Here is a 22,063-nt window from a genome sequence, read left to right as displayed (position 1 = left end):
TAGAGCATTAAAAACAAGTTTGTAACCCCTTTGTTTGCTTTGGTTAGTGAAAGAACTTGGTGAATGCTCAAAAGCCAAAAACAAGGATAAGTTGGTGCTTGGGTGATTCTTGGGGCCTTCTATCATCAACTAGAGCTAAGGTAACACATACTTAACTCACTTATACCACTTGTAGATCATTAAATGTGATTGCTTGCTTGTATGTATCGTATGAAGCTTTTGAATGCATTTGGGTTTGGCATGAATCTTGATATTTAATGTTATTCATGCATAAAGGATGGACCTTTTATGATACTTTGAACCCACATAAACTTTGAATAAATGTTTGAGGACCTTGGAAAGGTTTTGAGAGTGATTTGGAGAGCTTGCTCGGAAGAAAAAGGCAAATCTGTAGAAGAGGTTTCGAAACCCCCTGAGTTGGTTTTGAAACCCCTTGTCCATAATACAAATCTGCAGCTGAGGTTTCGAAACCCCTACCCAAAATGTCCAAATTGGCAAAAATGTTGCCCGAGAGGCCCTAGACCTATAGTATGACCATAAATAGGTTCGAATAGGTGAAAACGCTAGAATAAGGTCTAAAAATGGTGTAAGAAGGGATTGTTATGTACTAGGAGACCTTCTCAAATTTCAATTAGTCAAACCATTGTCGATTCTCATATTAGCATATATACCGTAGTAAGAAGCAACACCGATATCATATGGTTAAGTATCGGTACCGATGGGACAACAAAAGCTATAAGCCTTGCTTTGACTAAAGAACCCTGGAAGGGGTTAGGATCGATAAGAGCACATTAATAAAAGCCTGCAAGTGAGAGCATTAACTTGTGCGACAACGTAAGATCACTAAGTAATACTTCATAAGACTATGGGGTCGTTCGTTTACTGCTAAATGGAACCATTCAGTGCTGAATGCTGAACCATTCAACATTTAGCGTGTTTGATTCTCACCTCTGAATGAAGACGATGCTGAATGAAACAACAAAAAACTGCTAAATGATTCAGCATTAAAGTATATTCTGAATCATTAAGCACCCGGTATTTTACCATAATACCTATTTTTTCACATGTTGTCTTATTAAACAATCATATCTTATAATATAATAAATCATTATGAAGGTAAAAATGAAAATATTCATAATTCAGATTGTACATTCAGAACCATTATCAAACAGCATGTCACATTCAGAGCCAATTCATACAGAGCCAATTCATACAGGGACTTTGAATCATTCAGGCCATTGAATCATTCAGCGCTTAATCATTTTATTTTATCAAACAGCCCCTATGTCTTTGTTTGATACTCAGGAAACAACGAGGACGCCCGAGTCACTGAATGTATGACGATTGTCCTAAATATAGTGAATATTTGGATTCTCTTCCCTAGTCTTTTGGTGTTTTGTATCAATGCGAACGCACTTTTGTATCAGTGATGAGACACTTTAGCATTGTGCTAAACTTAATGGTATTATGATTTCGTATGATACATGGCTACATATCCTTATGATATTATCTATGCTTATTGTATTTCGTTATGACATGACTTAAGTTGCTAAGCATTCGTAGTTAATGGATGCATGTAGTATAGTAGAGTCGTTTATGTGGCACTGAGCTTGTAGCTCAGCGTTCAGAAATTGTTTGTGTTCGCATGTTAGTAGGTGCCAGACCCTGGAGCTTATCGTCAGTCAGCCATATTCCAGATATCAGCAGCTGTAGAGTATGTTTTGGTCATTTAGTGGGCATGTATTTCATACACCCTTATGTATTCGAGTAATAACTTTGGATTATTGTATTTAAATATTTATTTTGAAAGCTCCCCGGTTTTGTACACCAAATTAATATTATTCCATTTTGTTTGAACTCGATGAATTATGATTTGCGAAATAAAATGTTTTGAGATAATTTTTAGGTTAGTCACTTTGGTGGTCCTGTGTAATGCCCAAACACATCGGGTTTCTTTTAAACCGGATTTGGGTGTTGCAACTGCCATACGAGCGAAACGACCTCTCCTTCCATTCTCTGTCTGGTAATCAATCTTAATAATGGGACCAATACACTCGCCTATTTCTGTGATGATGTTTCTTTTATAAAGTGTGAACGGGAGTCCAGGAAGGCAGATCCAAGCTATAACCGTCTTCGGAAAAGGATTGGACTTGGAGAATTTCGACGTCCAAGGCTCAACAACGAGATAATGGCCAAAAACAGTCCAAGGTCCATCTGCTAAAGCCTTAAGGTAATCAGAACGAGTTCGAAAATTGACAAGAAAATAATCTTTCTCTATGTCCATAAGGCTCAATAACTCGAATAGTTTATGAATAAATTATTTTAGTTATAGATATAAATCTCTTATACATTTATTTCTCTATTTACGTTAAATCATAATATATATAAATATAATTATAAATATAATCAATTAAAATATATTTAATAAAAAAATTAAATTAAAAAAATTATACAGCAAAGTCTTTGTTTTTAAAAGGCGGCTGTTTGGTCGAACAAATCACCGCAACTGTCTCCCATTTCCTTCTTCTCCTTGTCTCTTCTATTGTAGCTCTAGTCTATAAACAGAAGTTACCAAAATTCTGAAGAAAGCTGAGATTTTGTGTGAGAGGGAAAAAAACCGTGGAGGTAATGAAACCGACTTCTCCAAATCTGATATTAGATACTGTTTAGCCCTATAAATGAGCAACTCACTAACGCAATAAAGTTCTAACCTAATAAAAATTAAGATATTTAATTATTTATTATAGGTGAGTAATTATATATATATATAGTAGATGTATCGAATAAGTTAAGTTAAATCATAAAATATAGAATATAAAATGATTTTTGTCAAATTAAATTTCATATTCGGATTCAGATATCCGATTCAAAAATTCGGATATCTAATTTTTTTAGATTGGATACATTATTACTATTTTAGGTATCCAAAATTTTCAGATATTCGAATTTTTGGATTGGATTGGATCCAATATCCGATTTTGCACACCTCTAAATACAACATTCCCAAAGTAATATTACATTACAATAATCTTATTTTCAAATGTCATCTTATATTATGTGAACCAAATACACCCTAAATTAAAATTAGAGATAAATAGTATATCGATAATATAAGTATCGATATCAAAATTTAGGGTTTAAATATTAAGTCCTGGCTCTAATTTCATTACCTTGAAAAGGATATCAATACTCCATATATAATATCAATACTTAGCTTAAGAGAAAAAAATTTATTTCGATAAAAAATTAATTTCATTACTATTATTATTATTAACTAACTTTAAATTATAATAAATGAGGATAGATGTTAAGTAGTTATGCCTTATGGGATAGGCAACATTTTAGAGAAAATATATAAGCAGACACAATGTCGATGCAGGTTGGGTTGGTGGTGCTATTTATTATCTTTTTGTTACTACGTTATTTGTCTGATATATATTTTGATTTCATGGTAATTTAAGAAACAAAATAATATTTTTTTACTAATTTATCGAATGTGAATATCATGTTGTAACGGTTGTTTCTTCTGAAACAATTTGGATCAATGAATACCGCACTTGTTCAAGGATCTTCGAATACCGCTGCCAAAGTGATCTATGTGATAATATTGAGGTCACGTATATTGCTGAAAATTCAGTGCATGTAAGATATTGTTAATGTAAAGAACGCAAGTGGGGAAGTGGGAGAAAGTGGCATTTGACTTGCCATATCCATTTGCCTTTTTGCTGTCTGTGGTTCACTTGGTGTGTCCATAACCATACTTCACGTCCCCGCATGCTGCTTTTTCTATACAACCATTAATTGATCCATTTGCGGACATTACAACACGTTGAGGGCCCAAATTTGCCTAATTTTCTTGCTTCCCCCTACTTGTTCTTTTCCACTTTTTTCCTCGTTTGAGGTGCTTTGGGCTTCGTTGGCATGGGGTCCCCTATTTAATATTTTACCAAGCCCATTTTTTAAGAATACCTAACAATTTCATAATCATATATGTTATATCAAATTTGATATATTTATATTATAACATTTAATCTCACGTTGGAAAATTCTAAAAATCAAAACGAACAATATCTTACATTTTTCATTTATATTTGTATTAATACTTTTGTTCTGTGTAGTGTTTAAGATTTGTTTTACATAATGTTATACTTTTGAAGATGATTTTCTGAGTGTAACACCCATAGTCTGTATACGTCTCAAAACGCGAGTTAAAGATATCACATCAATTTTAAAAATATTCTCTTATTATAAATGCTATACATCTTCAAAATACGAGCTAAAGATGTCACATCAACTTTACAAACATTCACTGATAATAAATACTTAAAATTTGTTATGTTATAAAACATTTTCATTAACTTTACAATTATTCCATTAATCGCCTAAAATCATATGATAATAATTATCATAAATCAAGCTTAATTTTAAGCAGAAGTTTAGTAGTTCAATATTAAACAATATGCTTAAAAACAGCCTAATTTTAAAATATTTCTTTGTCCTCATAAAATATAATTTTTATCTAAAATATAAAACTTTGGTTCATATTTATAACCCTAATAATATATCTTAGACATTTCTTATTCATATACATGCTATCTAGAAAATTTAAAATAATAGGATGTCATTACTGATACCTATAGTTGTTCTTTGTTGTTTGATGTCAACTCGACACCTTACTTCACTTGTCCTTCTTTACTTACAACTGAAAATCATCATACGCTAAGTATTCACTTAGTGAGGCATTATAAACAAATTAAGGTGACATAAAATATTAAACAACTTAACAAAATCATAACATTGTTTTTCTTTATAAAACTTAACTTAAAATATTATTAAAATTCAAAACATTAAACTTAAATTTAAATAAAATCATTAAATATATCCAACCGATTTATTCAAGTCGTCTTTCCACATCAGAGACCTGAAAATCATCATCTCATGGTTTTTTCAAATCTATGACAATCAATAATAAACATAACAATCATGTCATACTTTATTTCATTCAAATACTTATATAAAACTTAACAAAATCATAACATTGTTTTTCTTTATATAAAACTTAACTTAAAATATTATAGCAATTCAAAACATTAAACTTAAATTTAAATAAAATCATTAAATATCCAAACCGATTTATTCAAGTCGTCTTTCCACATCAGAAACCTGAAAATCATCTCATGGTTTTTTCAAATCTATGACAATCAATAATAAACATAACAATCATGTCATACTTTATTTCATTCAAATACTTTTCAGAACTTTGTTATTTTATTCTATTTTCCACTTTCATATTCATTTTCATATTCCATGAAAATTCCATGTTCATAATAAATACTTTCACATTTCAGAATTTATTTTCTGAGTCAAAACTTATTTCCATATTCATAACTTATTTTCAGACGCATAGCTTACTGACATATTCAGAGTTTATTTTCAAATTCATAGCCCAATGCATATTTATAAGAACACAAGCTACATGAGTAGAACATTAGGTGCGCACTAGGCACATCACGGTGTGTAAATCCCAAAAGCAGGGTTAATGACTAAAATGGAATTTTTGAAACTTTGAGGTATGATTTAAAAAAAATTGTAAAGTGCAAGGACTCATTTGTAGATATTTTTTGAGGAATTGTTGGTAATTATTAAATGAAATAAGGGACAAAATGGTCTTTTGGTAAAGGAAATAATTAAATGTTGTTGTGGCATTATATTAACCCACGTGGAAGAGGAAATGAAGGCAAAGTTGGTTCCAAAGTTTTCTTCTTCTCCTTTCTTCCTCATACGTGAGAGCTCAAGGCAAAGGTAAGATTTCTTAGTTGTTGATTATTAGCTGAAATTTCAGTTGGGTTTTGATCATTAAGTGATACTTAAGCTTAAGGAGAGCTTAAGTGTCTTAAACAATAAGATAAAGAGATAGAAAGGATTAAAGATAAGGGGTGATTAAATGAAATCTTTGTAGAGGGGCCATAATTGGATTTGAAGACTAAATTTGACTTGTCACTAATGGAATTAAGAAGCATGAAGTGATAGAATTGAATTTAGAACATATTGTAAATTTTATATGATTATGATTTCCATATAGAGAAAGGAATTTGAGATTTAAAGGGTGATAAATGAGTAGAAATGGGTTTAAGCATGTGTATATGAATTATGGATATGTAAAGGGTTGAAACATGAAGTATTGAGCTGAAATGAAGTAATTTGCATGCTGAAAATGTAAATTCTAGGCAAGGGGTATCGGTACCCATTCAACAGGTATCGATACCCTCTCAAACGAAAAGAATTCCAGAATGCAATGAGGGTACTGATACCCTAAAGAGGGTATCGATACCCTATAAAGGAAAAATAAATATTGGTTTATTAAGTTCGTTTAAGTTGTTAGTGTCAAATTACAAGGTGTATGTATCTAATAATTGCCTTAAAATGTATAATTATGTAGAAACAGAGCCTAAACGAGTTCCGGAACCATTGACAAGTAAGATCGATCAGGGGAAAAGATAAGAGATCGATGTCAAAGTGAGGCCAGGTGAGTGCATATTAGTCAGTATATATAATGTTTAATGGAAATAAGACTTGCGACAAGTCTATTTCCAATGGTAAATGCATGAATTAATAGATAGAAGTATGTGTTTGTCACGATTTATATGCATGCATAAGTGTTTGACAAGTTATTGTGCATGTTATATGATTTGTGTAATTATATGTTACTGTGATGAGTTATGTGAAATAGTACAAATGATTTATATGATTATATAAGAATATGAATTAAGTTATGTGATAAGGGCATAAGGAATGAAATGAATATGTGACTGTTGAAAACAGTTTTGTGTTTCGATATAACAAATTAAGTTTAAATGAATTTTAAGATTTTACAAATAATTTTCTAAGTATATTCGATTTAATTAATCAAATATCAAATTATTACTCCAAGTCTTTCAAGTTCAAATTCAAACCTTACTAAATGTGTAAAATTGTGTTTTATACTTAAACTATTTTTTAAACAATTTTCATAAAGTATTTTGAACCAAAACCAAGCCTAAAATCAATTTATCAAAGTGATGCACCGATGCACCAATCCATGCATCGATGCACCATGAATTAAATTGAACATCGAATGCATTTCATGCATCGATGCACTGAGGATTTTATGAAAACATCGAATGCATTTGATGCATCGATGCACCAGCCATGCATCGATGCACTCTGGCTATTTTGAAACATCAAATGCACTTGATGCATCGCTGCACTCTTAGTGCACCGATGCACTAAGGGTCCAACGGTCAAAATATTTGAATTTTACACTGATGCACCATGGGTATGCATCGATGCACTGACGCTCCCAACTGCTTTAATTAATTGTTTTCACACTTAAATGGCTCTATTGACTCCACTAAGCATCCCCCAACGTTCAAAATCATTTGAAGGTGTATTTAAACAAGCTTAGAAGCCATTGATCAACAACAAAAAACAACAATCAACAAGAATCAAGAGAGAATCAAAGAGAAAGCACCAAACCTCAAGTTTGAGCATTTCAAGCCTATTTTTCATTCAATATTCATTTTGCTTTCAAGAACACTACTTGTACTCAATTGTATTCATTTTTTAGTGTTCTTTTCTTTGTTCTATAATTGTGCAAACAATCTACCTTGTGAGGATTTCCTTGTAAGTTTGGAAATTGTTAATCTTCTCTTTAAGAAAGAGTGTTCTCAATAATTGGGGTATATGCTTGAGGGAGTTGTAAGGTTATCTCTTTGGCCTCAAAATAAAGAACAAATTAGTGAATTTGTTGGAAAATCCTTAGTGTGGATAGCTAAGGTAGTGGACATAGACTTTGATTAAGAAAGTCGAACCACTCTAAATCGTTGTGCAATTACTCTCAATTTTCTGCAAAAGCTTCCACCAAAATTTTAATTGCCAATTCACCCCCCTCTTGGCTGATTCCTTCGATCGATTAACTCAATAGTGACATAAGCTACAAACTAAAGAATTATTTGATATATATGTGAAAATAGGATAACCAAGTATAAGTTATATTATAGGGTATAAATGATTACACGAGAAAGATTATGAGAATAATATGTAAATTATGGGACATAAACATAAGTGGTGATATAAAACTATAAGATAAACGATATATGGAAGATTTAGATACTTAAAGGAAACTATGGTATAGGATTTATAAAGTGAAGAACTATAAAGCTTTATGAAAAAGTATTATATGAGTCATGTGAAATTGAACTAAATAAATAGATTACATTAGTAGATATAAATAAGGTGAGATAAGTAATATAGGTTATATGATTCTGTATGAATTCAGGTTAATGAAATTAAATCATGTGAACGGTTATAAATTAGTTATGAGAATGAATTAGAAAAGTGAGATAAGATGAGTAGAAATTACTTATAGGATAAAATGAGATTATATAAACATGCAGTATAGACTGCATAAGGGAGATTGAGATGAAATTAGTATATAATATGAGTATATAACATTACTATGCAAATTATATGAAAGAGTATACATGAGACTATATGCTTATGTGATAACTTGAGAAAGAGTATACTATGTGAATATAAGTATATGTGATATGCAATATATGACAATGATCTATGAGATCATAGGAAAAGTGACAGGAACTACGCGAAAATAAGTTACGTGATTACATGTATACGTGATCGAAGCTATAAGCTTATATGAATATGTGAAAAAGATAAAATAAAATGCCCATGATATAAGTTATGAGAGCTATAGGTATAGTTGGCATCCCAAGAGTCGAGGGTCTACGCTGTCCTTCAGGATATATACAGTATACATAGGTCCTTCGAGACAAATTTTACATGCCCTTAGTGGGACCCCATACGAGCTATGGTGACAGCATAGTGTATAACCTCAATAGACTCACATATCTACAGTTCTCATATGTGTACATGGGTAAGACAGAGATAACAATAAACACCTTATATATATATATATGTGTGTGATGGATATGATTAGGTGATAAGAGATGAATTATAGAAACCTTATGATGATATGTTTGATTATTTTTGAATTGCTCTAAATGATATATGATGTACACATTTAGTGAATAAAGATTATATGATAAGAAGGATTGACATTAGTGCTAAGTGTGAAGATAATTATATACATGTGTATATATGTAATTGTTATATGAAAGATTGTATGTTTGTGCATAATATAAGCATAGTAAGTATTCATGCATTGTTATGAGTTAGAGTTTCCATTATATGTTTATATGTCTCACTAAGTCATAGACTTAGCGTGTGATTGTTTCACACGTAGGTTCCGGAAAGCGAAAAGAGAAGCTAAGAGGAGCAAGACAAGTTAGCATCTCTCTTACAAAGTTCAGATCAGAAAAGAGATGTTTTAAATGTATTATGTGACGCCAGACAGAATAGTGATTATCCTGTAGGCTAGCTCCGACAGACGATTCACAAGAGAAAATTCACCCAAAAACCAGAGAAAAAAGTCTCTAGGGTTTAATAAAATATTATAAAATCAAAAACCATCCAAAAAGCAGTCCACAAGCCGGACTGTTATAGCAAAAAAATCGTCTTTATTCGAATTTTGCCAAAAATAGCAAAATCCCGAAAATCACTCTAAATTGAAATTCGAAATAAAATAAGCAATCTCCCAAAAATCCGGCCTAAATCGGATTTAAATTGACTTCCTAATTAACATCGAATATTACCATAAATAGTAAAAATAACTAAATCTAGTGATTCGGAGGGGAAAACGGTAGAATTTGAGGTTGAAAAAAAGGCCACATGTGGAGAGCGTGCGCGTCGAAAGAGCTTTCCGGATTGGGGTCTTATGCGCGATTCTGACACCTGTAGCCAAAGTTATGGCCAAAGACTGAAACATACTCAAAACGACCCCAATGAGGAACATGTCACAATCAATTCCCGCCTTTGCGCTGATCTGCCAACTCATGGTATCTCAGCGCCATCAACGTGCAATCTGACAGCTCAGCATCATCTGTCTCGGATCCCCCTGCATCATTATGTTATGTTGAATATAGTTGGCATGTACTAATAAATTGAGTTGAATATGCTCTGATAGGTTTTGTAAAAATCAAACGGTTTAATTTATGAAAAATAACAAATTTTATTTAATGAAAGTTCAGATTTTCATGGTTTTATAAGAGACAACTTTTGAAAAGTCAATGTGACACCTCGGACTCGGATCTGGGTGGGATACGGGTTGGGGGTGTTACATGGTGCCAATCTTAACTGAAACATATAATGCACTTCAAGTACAATCATAACATGAGCATCAACGATACATATCATTATGTATATGAATGTACCATAACTTAACTGATGACTGAAAAGTAATGAACTTAATGACATGCCAAATGTACCTACGACTCTCTATACAACATACAATGGGTTTTTCCATTAATTATTATATATTATTCAATTATCAAAGATATCAATATATCAACATATTCAACTTTTCATATCATAACATAATGGGCAATTTATACCCTAAACATTTCATTTATGCATAACATTTTTATATCATAATCATCACCAATTATCTTGCTTTTAACACATAAACATCATATTCATCATGTAATAAATTTGAATTATTTCAAGCATTTATAATTAACCTATAACATAGGAGTAACAAAAAACATAATTTATGACAAGTTTTATATGCTGGCAATATGCACTACTTGCAAAGAAATATTATTATGTATTAATCTATACACTTAAAAATTATTTTGTTTATACCATTATAAACTAGACTCAAATACGAATCTAACTATATAAGTCACTTTTTCTAGTTCATCTTATATAATTTATAGTAAATTTTTGAAGTTGACCTACAAAAGTTGTTTTGTGCATAATTTGTTGCCCTGTTTTCTGACCTATCTTCAATTAAAAATTCATATATTTTTGTATACCTATCGAAATCAATATATGTTTATTTTAAACGAAACTATAATGACATACAAATCTAATGGTGTAAAAATCGTCCTATTAATTACTTTTGTATAATTTATGATGATTTTCTAAACTTACTGTTCAGAACACAAATATGGGCAGATTTTACTAACTTATATTTTCAATTTATTCACTAATTCTATTAGCATATTAACTGAACATATATGTACGAATCAAAATTCACATAATAGTTATAAGTTACTTCTTACCATAGTAATTTTGTCACCGGCTCATTGCAAGCCAATGTTTGCTCGATAACATAAATACGAATTAAATATGCACTCACCTGTTGTCATTAGCTTGTAAACCTTCCTAGCACTTCATATTACGTCCTTAAGCTTCTCAATTTTAACATTGTTTGATCTTGATTTCAATCATAATCTAAATGAACATCATTTACACAACATATACATATCAAACCATATGTTAGAATCTTACTAACATAGGCACAAAATAGAAAATAAATTCCTAAGAACCTTTCGGTGCTCATTCGATACGAATTTCATATCACATTATCAATGTTGGCCTTAATACTTCAAATTGACCAATAAATCCCTTTTTATCCAAATTCACCCAAACTTCATATAACATTTTTTCAACTTTCCATTTTAACTTACTGTTACCACTTAAGCCACTAACTTTCTCAATATTTTCCATTTAGTACTCAAACTTTGCCAACTTTTCAAAATAGTCAAATTTCAAATTCTAACATCAAATTCAATATTCTAACTTTCAATTCCAACATAGTACATCATCTTTATAGAATTTGCGCATAAATACCATAATTTTCCATAATTTCCAAATAGGTCCCCCAACTTTCATAAATTTATAAAATGGCCCAAATAACTTTCTAAAGCTTGTAGAACCTTTCAAACATCATTTCTAGGCCTAGGGAAATTTTTCACAATTTCCCCCCGATTGATTCCTTAGGGTCGAATATCATAGTGGTAGGGTTCTTGATTCTCACTTGATTCAAGCATGAATTCCTAAACAACATTTCAAGGCTTATATAATTAAAGCCCTAACATAATTTAACCCAATCACAATTTTCTCAAAACCCTAGGTCATGGCCAAATGAAATTTCACCCAATTTCAAACAGTTTTAGGTGGTGTTTGTTTTTGCAGAGGTAGAAGGTCTGCAGTCTGCGGACCACATCTGCATACATCTGCAACAGAAGAGGTGGACCAAAAGTCTGCAGTCTGCAAGAAGAAGATTGTTTATTTTTTAACGTCTGCAGACTGCTAAAATAAACTGAAATATAAATAAACTGATTTTTTAAACTTAAAAGAGTTTTGCAATACTGAAATTTAAATACTTTTAGTTTTATAATACTGAAATTTAAATAATCCATACAACTACAATAATAATTTTTTTAAAATAAATCAATCCATATTTTAAAATAAATCAATCAATATTTTAAAATAAAATTTTCCATATTTTAAAATAAATCAATCCATATTTTAAAATAAAATTTTCCATATTTTAAAATAAATCAATTCATATTTTAAAATAAATCAATCCATATTTTAAAATAAATCAATCCATATTTTAAAATAAATCTATCCATATTTTAAAATAAATCAATCCATATTTTAAAATAAATTTTTCCATATTTTAAAATAAATCAATCCATATTTTAAAATAAATTTTTTCCATATTTTAAAATAAATCAATCCATATTTTAAAATAAAATTTTTCATATTTTAAAATAAATCAATCCATATTTTAAAATAAATTTTTCCATATTTTAAAATAAATCAATCCATATTTTAAAATAAAATTTTTCATATTTTAAAATAAATCAATCCATATTTTAAAATAAATGTTTCCATATTTTAAAATAAATCAATCCATATTTTAAAATAAATCAATATATATAAATCAATCTATATTTTAAAATAAATCAATCCATATTTTAAAATAAATTTTTTCATATTTTAAAATAAATCAATTCATATTTTAAAATAAATCAATTCATATTTTAAAATAAAATTTTAAAATAGATTTAAATAATTTTAATTTCTTTGAAGACTTTTGAAGACATAAAACCATGTCTGCACCAAGAAGACCTTGCGCATACGTTAGAAGAGCTTTTATCTTCTAAAAAATAAACGGTCTGCGAAGCTCAATGTCTGCGCGGCGCAGACATAAGAGCTTTGCAGACCTTACACAGTAAAAACAAACACCACCTTAATCATCATACAAACTTTAGAATTAATCTCCAACATCAAAAACATAAAAACTTTCATCGAATCCTCAAAATTAATAAATCCTACATAAACCCTAATTTCCAAAATCATCATATAAGCATGATCTCTATGTAATATTTATACCAAATGATAGAGAATTTCAAGGGGATTAATTCTCTATCTAATAGCTTAATCCAAAAATCAATTGAATAAGCTTAAAAAAAATTCTTATCTTATAGCTATGGTGGTGCACGTTTTGGGGCGGGAAGAAACTGAAAATTTTTGATTTTTCTTCAATTAAAATATAATACACTAGGCTTAATCTAATATAAATGAATTTAAAATTCATTTAATGTGAAATTATCATTTTACCCTTAATGAAACATGATAATTTCAACTTGTCATTGCATTATCATCCCTTTTAATATTCCAAAATAAAATATGAAAAAAAATTTAAAAAAAATCCACTTTCCACTTTTGCCCTTACAAATTTTCAAAAACTGCAATTCAGTCACTCAATTTTTCAATTTTAACTAAATATGTAAAATCAACTTCAATTTCACTAGTTCACATTAAATTTCACTGTTCTAAAATTTGAAAAAAATATTTCCAACCTTTATCTATCATCCTTCAAATTTTCTTAAAATTCTTGTTCGAACAGATTATCCAATTTTCTTTCAGACTTTACTGCTTTATAGCTTTTAACACGAATTTTAGATCAAAATTTTGATTCCCACGAAAATTTTATTATTGGGGTTAAACTATTCATTTACGGGGTCAAATACCTAACTTTTAAAAATTACCTTTTTGGTCCCTAAACTTTTCTAGCTTTCTACTTTGGTCACTAAACTTTCAAAATTTATGTTTTAGTCACTAACCAAAATTTGGGGTATTATACAAAAAATTTTAAATTTTCACTTGACATAACGAAAACTATCTATTAGACCTCTCTCCTTTCGTTGGAGCCTCGAAGAAGCTCACATCATTCACACACATATATCTGAATCTACTGCAATACAAAGACAAGACTTTAACATGTATGTGACCTACTAGAACGAAATTCAAGTTATGGCGATTAAATTGATTTAGTCAGCTGATCTATGAATAGCCATAATGATTCTATGTTTGACAACACCAGTTAAGAACCACTATAAATATCTCAGCCAAGATTGATTAAGGAGCTGGAACCTTCTATAGAAAAGAAACCATTTCTTCCTTCGTCTCCTTCGTGAGTCATGACCCGCTTTTTCTTATAGAGAAATATCGGTCAACGGTCATCCACTTGTCGGTCACGACTCCCTGTTCAAATCAAAAGGAATGAATCGTCAAGTTCCCATCGACACATAACTCGTTGGGATGAACTATTTGGGGATATAGTTCTATTTCCACATTAGGATCAGGAAGAAAAGATCAGCAGATTCAGGTAATCTGGTTCTGAAATACGAGGCTTATTTCGTAAGAAATTCTAAAGCCTGCAAAAAACAAGCCAGCTTTCAGAGAATATAATTCACTTTTTGTCTCTAAAATGCCAAAAGCCTTTTAGTTTGATTTTCCCCATACTGGTTTCCACTACCAAAACTTGCAGCAAAGGAACTTATTCAGGCGCCTATTTCCCACGTTTATCTTTCCCAAATTATCTGCTTAGATCAACTCAGTTAGAGTTTAACCAAAGTTTCAATTTCTTAAGAATGCAATAACGTTGGATACTTAATGGGAAATCAACACAGTTAAATCATTGGACAGAGGTCTGCTTTTTGTGTTTGCAGAAATTCATCAAACTCCATCTAGCAAACCCCTTTAAATGATGAGTCATTTTCAGATGAATCCCCAGTCTGAAAAAGACAAGTCTTTGTTTTATCACGTGGCTGCAAAAGCCATTATTAACATGGCATGTGGGGAATGTTACTCTAAAAAACTACCATTGATGAGTTGATGAGATTAAAACGAGGAGAAATGTTTGAGTTGAAAGCCAAAAGATTTTGGTTGTGTAGCTTCTTGAAATGGCTCAATCGAACGAGACTGTGACCGGACACAATAAAGAAAAGTCGGTCACAAGCTAAAGCAAAGGCTTCTTTTTTAAAATTTTGCCCCATTGTCCATGGAAGATGAGGTGAACCTCAATAATTAGTACCAATTTCTTGTGTTGGAGACCCACATGCTAATCGCAAACGTTGTCATAGTCCTTTTTGCCATCCCAAGTTGTGGTCCGACCTCCCTTGCCCTTGGCCTTTGCCTTGTCCTTTTCTACTCCTCTTTTTTTTTATCTAAAAGTCATAATAAAAAATGCAAACAACGAGATATTAGATCTCTTAAGTAAGGTCAAATGTTTGATTTATAACGTTGTAAATTAAATAAATTACTTTAGAGAATTGTCGATAAATGAGTCTCTACAATACTCGATATAAATTAATTGATCAGTTTAAGATTCATAGAACTAAATTAGAAATGCTTATCAAGAGAGTCGATCACAAGTTGAGTATTACTCGACTCAATTTGATGCTTGTTCAAAAAAAAAATTTTGCTTGACTTATTAAGCTCGCAAGAAATTTTATCTCATTTTTGTTTGAAAAAGTATACGTCTTAATATAAAAATAAATTGAAAAAAAAATGATGAATCAATCCTAAAATCTAAACTACAAAATTATAATTTACAAAACAATCCACAAATACACCAAACTAACATATTAAATAAGTTGTTTGCAAATTTATCGAGTCAAATCATATCTTATTCAACTCAACTCGTTAACATCTCGAGTCAAACTCGAATTCAAATCAAGTTAATATAAATGAAAGACCAATCAAATTTTAATTAAATCAAACTTCAACTGCTCACAAACTCTTTTAACTTAATTACGACCCCTAAACTAACCTAAGAATTTACCATTTCTCAATCTAATAGACTGTTCAATACTACAGCATAGTAACATTGTGATTTGTCATTTTCTCATAACCAACTTAGAGCGTGTAGGCTCCCTTGTCGTGGCTCCCCCACCTCAAATGTTCCAAGGGATAATGAAAATGAAAAACCGAGTAGACCACCACCTTTTCTCCCTATATTTGTAGTTGAATCTTCCTTATTATTCCACTCACATCTCAACCTTCTTCAATCCAATAATGCCACCGGTTCACTCCACTTCATACTTCCAAATGGACAACCCGGCCGCCATACTGTCTTTGCTCCGTCCAACTACCTGCGACAAGCACAAAAAGTCCAACAGCGGTGGCGGCGGCCTCTTGCGCATGTTCAAGCTCTTCCCCATGCTAACCTCCGGCTGCAAAATGGTCGCGCTATTGGGCCGACCACGGCGGCCGTTGCTGAAAGACAGTGCCACCACGGGTACCATTTTCGGATATCGCAAAGGCAGGGTGTGCTTAGCGATACAAGACGATCCCCACAGCGTACCGGCGTTCATCATCGAACTACCGATGCTCACGAGCTTGCTTCAAAAGGAAATGGCCTCCGACATAGTGAGGATTGCGTTGGAGAGCGAGACCAGGACGCATAAGAAGAAGGTGCTGGAGGAGTTCGTGTGGGCGGTGTTCTGCAATGGGAGGAAGATGGGGTATTCTATCAGGAGGAAACAATTGTCCGATGATGAGCTCCATGTTATGCAGCTGCTCCGAGGTGTTTCGATGGGCGCCGGTGTTCTTCCTAGCCCCAACGACAAGGAAACCGACGGGGAATTAACGTATATGAGAGCTAGATTTGAGAGGGTGATCGGATCCAAGGATTCGGAAGCTTTTTATATGATTAATCCCGATGGTGTTGTGCCTGGTCCGGAACTCAGTATTTTCTTTGTAAGATCTCGCTAGAAAAATTTATACACTAATACCATACAAGACTATTCTCCTTTAATGTTTCGACATTTTTGAGAATAAGATGAACACTTTGTCTGAAACTTGACAATGGACATGGAGATGTTCAATAATGGCAGAAAGTGTTTCTGGTTTAATGTATTTTGACAGTAAATTTGGGTTTTGGATTGAGATTATTATCTACTTGAATACAAAGCAATTACGAAATTTTATCCTCAAATCTAAATAGAATTTCCTGTCATGGCTGACAGGCTTAAAATACTTGCCACCAGGAACTCCCCGCTTACTTTCTCATAGCCCAAATGATGTTGACAATCTACTGTATAAGTTTTAAATATATGAACATAAATTAAGAAAACGTATCTGAAAATTATATAAAAAGAAATTAAGAAACAAATAAATTTACCTTTATCCGACATTGATATTCGAATCCAAACAACCTAGTTATCTTGTAGGAACAAAGAAGAAACAGCATACGAAAACGAGATAGGTAAAAGAGAAGAAGCACCCTACTACAACAAAAAGAACAAGCGGAAACTGAACAAACAGCTAAAAAAACAAAACACTTAGGGTTTGTTTGTTTATTTTAGAATGATTAAACATTGAATGATTCAAATGTTGAATAATTCAGAGACTCTGAATGATTAAGCGAAAACAACCTAGTTATCTTGTAGGAACGAAGAAGAAACAACATACGAAAACGAAATAGGTAAAAGAGAAGAAGCACCCACAAGCGGAAACTGAACAAACAGCTAAAAACAAAACACTTAGGATCTGTTTGTTTACTTTATAATGATTAAGCGCTGAATGATTCAAATATTGAATGATTCAAAGACTCTGAATGATTTGGCTCTGAATGTGACATGTTGTTTGATAACTGGCTCTGAATGATTCAGAATGTACTTTTTGTGTTGAATCATTCAGCAATGTTTTGTTGAATCAGTCAGCACTGAATCATTCAGAGGTGCGAAACAAACACGCTGAATGCTGAACGGTTCAGCATTCAGCGATGAATGGTTCCATTAAAAGGCAAACAAACAGCCCGAATACGAATAATCCATGTTCAAATCACCGCTTCAGCAAAGCCCAACAAACAAGCTTCTCTTTTAATTTCAAGGTAGATTTTGAAGAATTGTTGGGTTCGGATTTGTCTTGAGGAATGACGAGATAGTTGCTCAACTTATCGTTTAATTACAGATTTATAGAAAAAAATGTTTGAATTATTATTTTAAATTTAAAATGTTTTGATTTAGACGGTGGTATAATTTCATCGATGGTGACAAATAGATGAAGGTTGGATGAAACGTGGGCTTAGAGGTCATCTGATATAGGCAAATTCTAGAGCCCTAAAATTAAGAAAAGGCCTTAGAATAGACCGAAAGAAACAAAAATAAATCCATGGAAGTCAATAATGAAACCCGGCCCAAGAAGAAAATAGCATGTTGAATTTGGAGTATCCTCGTCGGCTTTTGTTGTTCTCATCGCTATGATCCTGCTGGACCTCATTTTCGAATTCTAGTGTTCATAGGTAATTTGTTCTCGGTTTCGTTCCTTTTCTTATTGAGTTAGCAATCATAGTTTCTTTTACTGATTTTTAGAAATTTCAATAGCAACTAGAACACGACCACTGAAGGTTTTTTCTTTCTGGTTTTGTTTCAAATGCAGTGTATATTAAGATCTGATTGGGTTCTGTGATTGTTTGGCAAAAAGGATAAAAACCCAGTTTTGAGATTATCTTATTTCAAGAAGAAGATGAGTTCTGCTCCTAAACAAAATTTGTTCTGTCTGAAATGGCCTTGGGATGTAAACAAACAGACCAAAAGCCCTAACCTTTGCAACTTTGAAGGTCCTTGGTTATTCAAGTCAATGCAAAATCTTGGTTCCCTTGTTCTAAACACCTTCGACTCGGTTTCGAAACCTTCTCGTTTATGGGTCAATAATTTTAAGCCTATCCAATTGGCTAGCGGTGCTACTCAAAACAACAACTTGAAGTTTAAAGGGAAAACATCGAGTCCTCAAGAACAAGGGGAAGCAGAGCAGAGAGCTTTCGCATCCGCGCTAGCGAGTGGGAAGGAGGCAACCGTGATTGAGTTTTACTCACCTAAATGTAGTCTGTGTAATTCATTACTTAAATTTGTCATGGAGGTGGAAAATAGGAATTCAGATTGGCTCAACATTGTCTTGGCTGATGCTGAGAATGAGAAATGGCTGCCTGAGGTACTTATCTCCTAAATTTCGATTATATGTTTAGAGTTCGATGCACGAATATGGCTCCAAGGTAAATGAACATGGAAAATTGAAGATTCTGATTTGAATACCACTGTATTTTATGATAAAAAAATTAGACAGTTATTGTTAGTGTTAACAGGTCTCAGTTCCATATGTCAATTTCATCCATTTCCAGGTCTGCTTAAAGACAATTGTGGTAACTGGTAAGCAGTGATGAACACTTGGACTTCGCGATTTTCCATGACAGCACTGCACCACTCTCACTAGTTTTAGTTTAAGGTTTAGTAATTTCCCCATAGATTATGGCTTTAGTTAGATATGTAGAGTTAAAAGACCTCTCGAGTAAGTTTGGTTGTCAGCATCCCGATAACATGTGAAAGTGGTTCATCATCGTATATGATGGTAGAAACTCTTAGAAAGCTGCATGTCAGGTACTGCTATATTCGAGGTTCAACGAATGCATGTTAGTTATTTGAGTTACCGAGGAAGTTTGTTTAAATGACGTTCTAGTTGATAAATCAGAGCATATAGCAAGTTCCTGGTGATCCTTCTTGGTCTTTTCCCATTTCTTAAAATCATGTATCATGGACTATGATTGTCTTGTTTTTTGCTTCCCTACAATATGTTTCCTTTACATGCAGAACAAAAATAGTAGTTTTTTTTGGGCATTGATTTTAAGACTTAGGAGAACCATAATTTGATGATTAACCATGCGTCTGCCCGTGCAAGACGGTAGATTATTCGTGTACCTCAGTCCGACCGGTACAAGTTCTGGCTGATTTAGTTGCATTCGTTTTGATGTAGCTTCTCCATTACGACATCAAATATGTTCCCTGCTTTGTGCTGTTGGACAAAAACGGGTGGGCGCTTGCAAAGACGGGTATTCCGAGCAGTCGTCTGCATGTAGTGGCAGGTCTGTCTCATCTTCTCAAGATGAAGCGTCCGGCATGCAGCAGTAGCATTCGGTCATCTTCTCGTGAATGACTTGTTTTTGCCATTGTAAGCTGATGGAACACATGTTTCGTCCTTGGTACGGAGGGCATTAGAGCGTGTGTAAAATAGGTTTTAAGAAATCCTTGCAATGAAGAGTTGAACTGACAGCTTAATTACTCTGCTAGTTTAGTCATGAAGATCTTGGGATCATGCTTCTTTAAACGTACATTACATTCTACTTTGAATAATTTAGAATTTGTTTCAAGAAAAAGTCAACTCAAGCCGAGGCTATAAATGACAGCTCTTCACATTTCATCATAATTAATTGATTATGATATATATATATATATATATATAAAGAAATAGTACGGACAGAACTGTTATTCTAACCAAGCTATGATTACCCTTCTGAAAAAGAAATATAGGGACGACTTTGCGTTTTAGGTTTAAGACTTTGTTACATTAATCGTCACTGATTACATAAATATGGTCAACATATTGGTGAGTTATCACTATAACAACTTAATTAATTAGCTTTCTGAATTAAATTACCAGTCACTATTTCTTCTGATACATGAACCAACCACATTATAATTTAGGGTAAATTTTGCACTTAGTATCTAAACTATCAGTTTTAGTCTGTTTTAGTATTTAAACTTTTAATTTTTTTTAAAAACATACTTAACGTTTAGTTTTTATTTCGTTTTAGTATCTCACCGTTAAAAACTTAACAGGTGATCTGTAGGTGACACCTTTTATATGGGTAAATTGCATCATTCATCACTCAACTATCTTCTAACTTCTATTTTAGGTTTAAATTTTTATAATTTAATTAACTAACTTTCAAATTACTCCTAATTTAATAAGTCTAACTTTCAAATTTATTTATTTTAATTATATATTAATAAAATAGTAATAATAAATTTCATATTAAAAAAGTAAATAACAGTGTTTGAAATTGGAGCAATTTGAAAGTTGAGTAGTTAAATTGAAAATTTTTAAACTTTATTATCAAAATAGGAGTGAGAAGATAGTTATGTGATGAATGATATCATTTACTCATAAAAAATACAGCGCGGTTAAGTTTTTCACAGTACTAAAATGAAATAAAAATTAAACGTTAAGTATAATTTTAAAAAATTGAAAATTTATGTACTAAAAACGATCAAAATAAATAATTTATATATTAAACACGTAAACTACCCTATAATGTAAATACCATATTCATTACATCAGTATGCATGATTATTTTACCTCAATTAAGTAATTATAATATTCGTATCTAAATAGTACTTATGACTCAAACCGGTATTATTTTGATATGTCGATTGTTCCTAAAAAAAATTGAGATTAAACTGTACACTAACTTCTTCAAGACAAAGTTGATTTAAATAAAAGCAGTTAATATTATTAAAATGTAAAAATATCTAAAATTATAATAAAAATTTACTACTATTATAAACTAAATACATAATTTAGACATTTTCTTATAATATTAAAACTAATCATTTTAGATTATATAAGTACCATAAATGGAAAAGGTTAAAAACTCAATCAAAAGACTCGAATAAAAATATATACAAATAAATCTAGTTGCATCGGTAAATAAACCACAAAAGAAAATTAAGCTATTAAAAGATCACTGAGAACTGCAAATCAAAGTCGAACGTCGTAAGAAATTATATACGAACGCAACGTCACGCATCCAAATTCAATCCGAATGTTCATAACAGAGAACATCAACAATATTTCAGATAAGTGATATCTTAATTAGTCGTAGCGTCTTCAAATCCAACTCTGTAAAAAAAACATAAATAAAAGAATAATTAAACGACAAAAAAAACGAAAAACATGCCACAAAGACAGAATTATTCTTATTAAAAACTACAAAAAATAAGAGAAAATTGAACTGACAGTCGGTAAT

At 31.7% G+C, this 22,063-nt stretch overlaps 2 protein-coding genes across 3 annotated transcripts; both read left to right on the top strand.

Moving 5' to 3' along the window:
* The first annotated feature begins 10,132 nt into the window (after positions 1-10,132).
* Positions 10,133-20,305, top strand: LOC120156634. Of its 2 annotated transcripts, XM_039167939.1 has the most exons (5): positions 10,133-10,139; positions 14,359-14,369; positions 15,598-15,604; positions 18,725-19,194; positions 20,011-20,305. In XM_039167939.1, the coding sequence occupies exons 4-5, from the start codon at positions 18,730-18,732 to the stop codon at positions 20,188-20,190; spliced, it is 645 nt and encodes a 214-aa protein (XP_039023870.1). In that variant the 5' UTR covers positions 10,133-10,139; positions 14,359-14,369; positions 15,598-15,604; positions 18,725-18,729; the 3' UTR covers positions 20,191-20,305. The 2 variants fall into 2 exon arrangements, with proteins under 2 accessions (XP_039023870.1, XP_039023865.1); XM_039167934.1 differs by lacking the exons at positions 10,133-10,139; positions 14,359-14,369; positions 15,598-15,604 and adding an exon at positions 18,430-18,505 and having other exon boundaries at positions 18,643-19,194.
* On the top strand, positions 16,215-17,090 carry LOC120156622 (protein MIZU-KUSSEI 1-like). Its single transcript, XM_039167926.1, has one exon. The coding sequence runs from the start codon at positions 16,276-16,278 to the stop codon at positions 16,972-16,974; it is 699 nt and encodes a 232-aa protein (XP_039023857.1). The 5' UTR covers positions 16,215-16,275; the 3' UTR covers positions 16,975-17,090.
* Positions 20,306-22,063: the final 1,758 nt, after the last annotated feature.

This window comes from Hibiscus syriacus, unplaced genomic scaffold (assembly GCF_006381635.1).
Source record: "Hibiscus syriacus cultivar Baekdansim isolate YM2019G1 unplaced genomic scaffold, ASM638163v2 tig00002840_pilon, whole genome shotgun sequence".
Lineage (NCBI taxonomy): Eukaryota > Viridiplantae > Streptophyta > Magnoliopsida > Malvales > Malvaceae > Hibiscus > Hibiscus syriacus.
The sequence above is the reverse complement of the archived record's forward strand: the minus strand, read 5'-3'. Positions and strand labels throughout refer to the sequence as shown.